Below are 8,306 nucleotides of genomic sequence, written 5' to 3' on the forward strand. Positions count from 1 at the left end.
GCTCAAAACATCTGCGCTGACGATGTGGTCAACTCGCACCTCCACTTCCCAGCACAGGAAAACTCATCCCACAGCTTCCAACGGTTCACACTTTTCCGCTAAGGCTCAGCTGACATCACAGGTAAACACCACGGCTGTGCAGCCCCTGATACGGACGGACTTAACCTCGTTCTGCCCCTTGTTTGGGAGACTAGTTACACCCATATTGTACTCGGGTTTGTTCTCGGCCATGACAGGTAAGAAACCAGGATTTTTAAAAGCTCGTTGGGAAGAGTAAGGTTTCTTGCTGTATGTAACTATACTTTCTCCCAGCAATAATGGTAAAGAGTCCAAAAACTATTTTGCATCTCAAAGCAAACATTCACAACTGCACACTAAAGTTGTTTGGATTACCTACCTTAGTTATGTCTGCAAAGTTGAGCTCCAGTGGAAATTTAAAGATGACGGCAGAGCAACGTAAATGACCTTGACATTAGCTATATTTGCAGCATTACATTAATTGAATACCATAAGCTTTACCCTCGAGGGTTGATTGATTCGACACTTCCTATGCAAAACCCACTCATGACATGCACCACTTGAAAGATTCGTCACAGGAAAATGTTGACGAAACCCACTTTGTTTTACTTTCCAAAAGTAGACTTTAATTTCAATTCAGCATAATATCGTGCAAAAATGTACAACTGAGGTTTATTGTTTAAAATCACAGAGCTTTACAGTTTTAACTAAAAACAATGACAGTAATAGTCCCATCTCCCTGAAGCAGCCACTGTGCATGTGAACTTGTATATAAATCTCCCGCATCACAAACCGTCTTAAAGAACAAATGCTTTGCTATGTAATTAAATGTCCATTTGAAATTAAGTCTTAAAACGTGTTTGCTCTCCACCTAAACTCACTGAATTAATCTTGACAAAGGATTCTGTGAGAAACATTAACCTTTCCTTTCAGATTCTGCAAGTTTCCAGCACGTTCAGCGGTACATTTGTTTTAACCTCCAGCAATATTTGATAAACATTGAAACACATTCAAAAATCCAGTAATGAAAACATGACGTTTCACAGAAAAAAAATTAATTGGCTCTTTGTGGGACATTGCTGCCATCTTTGCTTGCAAATGCAGTCACTCCATTTCACAGTAAGTCCTGTGAAGCGCTTTGGGGTCATCCAGGCCCTCTACCAAATACGAGTATTATCAAAATAACTAAATTACAATTTTAAAAATTCACATTAAGTTCATTCACAATGGTAATTTTTCATCTCATTCAATTACCCAAGTACACCAAGGAATTTTTTGAATGGCAAACTGCAACAAACTTCCGGATGAAACCGGTGAACGTACAGTACATCTTAATCAGCTTTAACATAACTTAAATCGGTATAGAAGTGTCTTATGTGTACCGTCTTACTGATTCAACTTGATTTGTTGTGAAAGGTTTGAAGCTGTCGTGATAGATCCTGTGAAGAACTTTGAGAAGTCCCGAAGACATGATAAGGCGCTATATCAAATGCAAGAATTATTATTCAAACCCTAAAATACCTGAAAGTAAATGCTTTTAAAAACCTAGAAACTCACTAAGGAGATAAGCAAATGCAATGAGAGGTTTCGACCACATTGCAAGGCGTGATCTTAAGGTGAGTTTCCACTGGGTCTGCTTATTTTACGTGCAAGTGGAGTAGATGGCTCACTGAAACCGTTAGCGCAATGTACAGTAACAGTAAAGAAATACCGGAATTTAGAGAACACAGCTAAATGGATAGGACGGGATGTACCACAATTTTTCTTTTAACAGTACGGTAAATACTAGGTATTTTAGTGTAATTCCTGCAGACCAACATTCCAAGAAAGGTGATTAAAATGGCCCGTCAACCCTTCCTTTAGAAAATTCTCTGTGCATATTTATCTACAACGTCTGTGATCAGATCTGAAATCTAGTTTCTTCTGAAATTCCATATTGCTCCAGTGGATCCTACAGACACAGTAAAGGGAAAACATTAGTCCAACACCATAATGATGTCGAATAGTTACATTCGCGCCCCCCCCCCCCCCCCCCCACCACCACCATTACCACTGTAGATTAAGGCACTATACAAATGTAATTTGTTGTAGATAACACTTTTTTTGGGTATTTATCTGGTTCCCTTTGTATGGATCCTGCTTCAATTGCTGCTCCCAGCAGGGCATTCCACATTATAACAACTCTGTCGTATTTAATCTAGTCATTAACCTTCCCCTTTTTTACAAAAGGTAATAACCAAAGTGTACGTACAAAACGACTTGCAATCAGTTGATCGCTGAAAGAACAGTTTGACCAACAGTTATCCAGGGCAAAACATTTTCTCCCAGCCCGTTAACTCCATTTGTAAAAGTCCATTTTAACAAAGGTCTGAAGAAACTGATGAATTAAGTTTTTAAGAACGCAGAAACACTGCGAATATAATAACTCACTTTTCCGGTTATTTCCTTTATCTTGTGCCGGTAAGAGATTAAGCTCTTCCGCATGTTCTCATAACTGCAAAACAAAATGTACAAATTAAATCTCAAAGTCAGAAGTTTGCGGTTTCAGCCAACCATTAACTACTCAACAACAACAAGATTCCATTTATAAAGCGCCTTTCACGTCAGGAGGACGTCCCAACTCACTGACTCCCAACAGCATTTTTGTTTTAAACTGTACAAAGTGTGAGGCATATATATGGGAAGGAAAGATCGGAAGAGGCCGCTCCCAGGGTAATTGTCTCAATCCAACTAATACTAATTACACTTGTACTGTTGTTGGCTCCTCTTCCCCCTCCCAGAGGATGTGAATAGGAGAGGTGAATGATTGATTGCTTTCAGATTATTGCAAGGAAAGCCTAAACTCTACTGTACTGTATTGTTCTATATTTATTTTTTAACCAAACGTTAATATGAACAACATGATTTTGCTGTCGAAAACAAACCCAAACTTCTTTTACAGGAAGACGTTCTCTCCTCAAGACCTTTTCTCCACTTTGCCCTAGTCCATTCTTCCTCACATACATGTACATATTTAAATACACTCTGCCGTCATTCAAATATATAATGTTTAAACAGTTAAGACCAATAGTGTGATCCATCTGTAGATTCCTGCCCGTCTCTGCAAGATAATTGGAACAGATGTTACCATCCCTACAATCCTTCAGCCATTTGATTATCGGTTGCAAGTTTTTTTGTGAGCTACTTTCACTAAAGTTACAATAAATACGTAAAGTGTACAAGCTCTATTCTCTGAGCCTATAACCCAAGTACATGAACAAGTGAAGGTGCCTAAAGAGACGCCTGTACACATACATACCTGGCTTTTGTTAACGCTTCAATCCACTCTTCACATTGCTCTTTACTTTCACACCAAAATAAGAATTTTCTTTCTGGTTCATCCACAAATACTGAAAGCAAGTTTTAAAAACAGGTCGGCTAAAAGGTTCCGTTTGTTGGATACAACTGCAAAGCATAGTTGGGATTCTGTACAGTTCAGCGTTCAGTAATAGTTCAGTTTAACAATGGCCAATACAGGAAGTGAGACTCCAAAAGCTGCCAAAGTAGCTGCTTAGACTGGGTTTATTGTCGGTCAGGCTAAGCCAAATCTCGGAACTTCTATCTTTCTGCCTTTTCATTTACAGTAACTTTGAAATGCACGTTTCCTTATTTTCTGCACTTTGAATCGTACATCATTAATTCCCCTCACCACCTCCTACTTTTTTCCAATTCTTGTCACTTCCAGGTCTCCACTTTTCTCCAGAGCACCTATGAGCTGAGGTCCAGATGTGCCACTTGAACCCACAACCTTCTGAAGTGAGTGCTGTCCAACTGAGAATGATCCTAAACTCTACAAACAACATCAAACTGCCCTCAGCACTGCTGTGAGAGTAGATAGTTGTGAAACAGGTCACAGACTAGACAACCTTGAACATAAATTTGTTTATTCATTACTCAAAAATTCAAAATAATATTAACACATTTAGTATGTACAGAATGGGAGATGCCTCCTCAAAAGAAAGGCAGCAATTGCAACCTGTGTGGGAATTTAAACAGGTTTAAAAAAAAAAGGCCATATAAAACTGGAGTAAAACAAATATTTGCCATTTATCATTCAGAAACAGAAAAGAGACTGCTGCACAAAGGGCATTACTCCCTGAAGACTATGTTAGAACTTTGTGTTTCTATTTGAAGGACGGATTTGAATAAAGCTGGAGAAAGACTTGGATAAGAGGGAAACTCTGAACTCGTTCCAATGTCATAACCCTAACAACTGCCAATTGTCCTTACAATCTGCAGGAACCTCATTTTAGTCTGACACAAGATGCCACCCACACACTGGGAGGTACACACAGCGTTCAACTAAATCAAAGGCTGCATCAATGAGGCGCTCAGGCAGCCAAATGAAATGGAGGGATAAATAAAAAATTACATATCTTACGATGAATTTAATGTGATAAACTAATTAGGGAGGCAAAAAGAACAGTTGGGCATCAACAGCAAACGTAAGGAAGCAAACTCCACGATTAATCCAAAACTACTCCCTAAACATTACAGAGAAGTCATATTTAGACCGGGTGTGGGGGGGAGGGGGGGGGATTGGAATTTCCTTGTATTGAGAATCACTAATTCAAAGTGAACCTAAGACTGATTTGAAAGTTTCAAACCCAGAGCCGTTCCAGGATTCAGAAATTAGATCAAGCAAATTCCAAGATTAATCTTAAACACAGTTCAAGAGAATCTAGTTGTTCTGCTTGAGCGCAGTATAAACGTGTCCGGGTCTCAAAAGGAAAAGCTCGAGTGCCTTGGCTGCAAAAGGTTAGTCCGAGAAGCAAATGGGTAAAACAGATTGTTGGGGACAAGTCACTCAGAGAGAGGACCAGTTGGCAGACTTCGAGGGGAAACTTTTAAGACTAAAAGGAACCATCGTATATTTTAATAGCAGCACAGAAAACGAGGAAGGTTGAGTGTTAGAGCCAAACCTGTAGTGTTGTAGCAACAAACCTAAATCATGTCACCAGAGACGAAATGTAGCCTTGAACCAACGTTCGAAGTTGTGTACGTTGCACTTTTCAAGGGCTAGGGGGTTTTTTTTTGGGAAGAAACCAGCTGAAACGATAAGCTATCAATACAAGGGCACCTCCTACTTCAAAGAAAGTACTTATTTTTGGAGTGACTGAAGTTTTGGTCCAAAAGAGATAACATTCTTGTTTATGCTGTAATATGTTTGAAAGATGTTTAGGTTGCTGGGTGGCAGAGTGCGCTTGGTTTATTGCCCTTTCACCACTGGGACCTTGGTTCAAATCCAGCCCAAAGGAAGAAGATCCTTTCTTTTGCTGTGAAGATGCTATGGTGGTCTGAATGCAACAAAAACAACTTGCATTTATTGAGCACAGGCTAGGGTCCCGGAATACAATTCCTCAAAGTCATCAGTTCACAGCACAAAACGACCTAAACACTGTCGATCTCGCTCGGAAACGCAGGATGGCTGGAGCAGTAAAGGGAGAAAATGGAGGCTTTTCCTTTTGAGACACGGACACATTTGTTCTGCGCTCGAGCAGAATAACTAGATCCTCTTAAACTGGGTTTAAGACTAATCTTGGAATTTGCTGGATCTAAACTAACTTCTGAATCTGGGAGCAGCTCTGGGTTCGAAACTTCCAAATCAGTCTTGGGTTCACTTTAAATTAGTGATTCTCAATATAAGGAAATTCCGATTCTCTTTTCCCGTCCCCCGCCCCGGTCTAAATATGACTTCTCTTTTATAATGATTATTTGGCAATAATAATCCTTACATTTGATATAGCTCCTTATCACACTGGCGAGATATCTCAAAGTGCTCCACAGGATTCCACTGTGAAATGTAGTGACTGTGTATTTGCAGGCAAACGCAGCAGCCAATTTGTCCACAGCAACGTCCCACAAACAGCTATGAAGAATGAACAATTTTAACTGGGGGATTATTGGCCAGGACACCAGGAGAAATTTCCTTTTCTTTTTGAATAGTACCATGAGATTTTTAACATCCACCTGAACAGGCACAGGCAGGACCTCGGTTTAACGTCTCATCTGAAGGATGAAGAGACAAATGATTGAGGTTGTGGTTAAGGCACGTTAGGGGATTGTAAAATGTTTACTTAGCATTCAGCTGTACTGACTGATATGTGAACTCAAGGGAATTTCATATCACCTCACTGAGAAACTGGTGTTGCCCTCATAAGCGTCGACATCCTTGACTTATGAACAACAAATACGATCATTTGCAAGTAGATCTAAATTATTGTCACAATCCGATTGCTTTGTTTCCTCAGTGGCATATGTTTATTATTTAATTGTGAGACAATAAGCAAGATAATGACCATGTGTTTGCTGTACTTAATGGGTCGTTTACCTAAATAGACAACTAAATAATCAAACCCAGGAGAGAATGTTGCAAATTCATTACGATTAATACTAAATAAGAGGTAGGTAAAAAAAACAACAATGAAATTACCTAATGAAAAAGAAGCTTCTTCCTCCCTCTGGATTTTGCACTGTTCAAGTAATAAGGCGCCGGCAGGCTATTGAAAGATAAAGGAATATTCTTCATTGAAACGTGATATTCATAATTAAACTCCTTGCAGTCACACACTGCAATTCGTGCAGAAATCCTTGCGACGTGCTTAACCATTGTGGAGTCTGCTGTACCATTGTGACGTTCCATGCCTTTCCCGTGCAACGAACGATAGAATTTACATCTATGTCCTTAACGCCTTGCAGGTGAGGAGGACATCTCAAAGAACTTGCGTATTACAGCATCGTCATGCACAAACTAGCCCGAATTACGCAGAGGGCCTTCCCTTCTGCGTTACCTCTAACTACACATTTTAAGCAACAAAAAAAAGAGCCTCGAGAAACCCAGCAGCGACTGCACTTGATTTTTTTTTTGTTGCTGCTGCGAGTGCATAATAAGACTTAAAGAATCCTCAAAGGAGTCTTACCTCCTCTTCATCGATTCTGAAATAAAAAAGAAAGTTGACCACAAGCTTCACTAAACGATGTTTCACTGCTGAAAGGAACAAAACATGAAATTCATCAGAAGAGTACTGCATTCTCCAAGTCATCGTTTCCCACCTTAATATAAATAAATTCCTGTACGACGTTAAATGACGGACATCTTAAGACTCCTCCGGATAAAGTAATCCATTACGGATCATGCAAAAATACTCTCGTCCATAATCAAAGGATTGTTATTATTTTTACTTGTCAACTCCGTAGCGTAAACATTGACCTTACGCACAGCAAACAGTTACATTTGTGTATTTACGGTACATGAGTTGAGTTACTTTACTTAGTTTCTTGTACGTTAAGACACACAGTCGCAGTAAAAAAAATACACAAAATCCATAATAAACAATAGCAAAACCCCCTTTGTGGTCACTCAATCCGCGGCTGTTTGCGCGACGCGGCCGTGGACACTGCGGTCGCTGCCGCGTCTCGCCCGCAGAATGCACAGTCACTACACTCGACGGTATATCCTGCGAAGCGCCTTTTGCAGCGTCTTTGACACCAGGCGACGAGGCGCCCGGCGTCAAATAATAATAATACTAATAATCCTTGCATCTGACACGGCGTCGGGTCTCCCGGACGCCTCACAAGCCCTCCGCGGGAGACGCGGTCAAGTGTAGTGACTGTGTACTTTGCGGTGCGGAGAGAGGGAGCGGCGGCCGATGGCGCACAAGCGGTGGGTTGGAAAGGGGCACCGATCACTGCATGTGCCGTTGAGGGGATTATTACCCCCCAACCCCCCACAAGTAAGCGCAAGGATTATGATGACGACGATTGTATTATTATGAATTATTATTCATTATTATTATTATTATACAATGGTTCCTGTCTTACCGTCTCCGCGCTTGGGGCCTCTCATGTGCAGTTGAGCCGCTTTCTCGGCCGGCAGTTTGGACAGGAACGCCAACTCCTTCTCGTTGTACCTCATGGCGGCCCGCGAGACCCCAACCCGGCCCGCGAGACCCCCAACCCGGCCCGCGAGACCCCTACCCGGCCCGCGAGACCCCAACCCGGCCCGCGAGACCCCAATCCGGCCCGCGAGACCCCAATCCGGCCCGCGAGACCCCGACCCGGCCCGCGAGGCGAGGGGAAGGGGCGCGCACACACACACACACACACACACCTCCCGAGAGGCCTTAGGCTCCCGGGGACGCCCTCATTCCCGCGTCTGTCTCTCTGTGCGGCGGCGGCGGCGGCGTCTCCTCCTCCTCCTCCTCCCCGAGGGCCCGCGCCCCGCGTCGCCCACCGCGCGTTCAAACGAG

At 42.0% G+C, this 8,306-nt stretch overlaps 1 protein-coding gene across 1 annotated transcript; it reads right to left on the minus strand.

Annotated features, from left to right (window-relative positions):
- Positions 1-621: 621 nt before the first annotated feature.
- Positions 622-8,049, minus strand: plekhj1 (pleckstrin homology domain containing, family J member 1). Its single transcript, XM_007898707.2, has 6 exons — positions 7,879-8,049; positions 6,978-7,045; positions 6,491-6,557; positions 3,317-3,407; positions 2,449-2,512; positions 622-1,969 (listed from the first exon to the last, which is right to left on the minus strand). The coding sequence occupies exons 1-6, from the start codon at positions 7,970-7,972 to the stop codon at positions 1,919-1,921; spliced, it is 435 nt and encodes a 144-aa protein (XP_007896898.1). The 5' UTR covers positions 7,973-8,049; the 3' UTR covers positions 622-1,918.
- Positions 8,050-8,306: the final 257 nt, after the last annotated feature.

The sequence above is a fragment of the Callorhinchus milii genome, unplaced genomic scaffold, assembly GCF_018977255.1.
Source record: "Callorhinchus milii isolate IMCB2004 unplaced genomic scaffold, IMCB_Cmil_1.0 Scaffold21, whole genome shotgun sequence".
In the NCBI taxonomy this organism is placed as follows: domain Eukaryota; kingdom Metazoa; phylum Chordata; class Chondrichthyes; order Chimaeriformes; family Callorhinchidae; genus Callorhinchus; species Callorhinchus milii.

What these genes read in the sequence shown, in the direction of transcription:
- plekhj1 (XM_007898707.2), bottom strand. Translation starts at nt 7,972, where the DNA reads ATGAGGTACAACGAGAAGGAGTTGGCGTTCCTGTCCAAACTGCCGGCC. An exon ending in AGGCCCCAAGCGCGGAGACG is followed by an intron (nt 7,046 to 7,878) that starts GTAAGACAGGAA and finishes TGTTCCTTTCAG; the next exon opens with CAGTGAAACATCGTTTAGTG. An exon ending in TAAAGGAAATAACCGGAAAA is followed by an intron (nt 1,970 to 2,448) that starts GTGAGTTATTAT and finishes CTGTGTCTGTAG; the next exon opens with GATCCACTGGAGCAATATGG.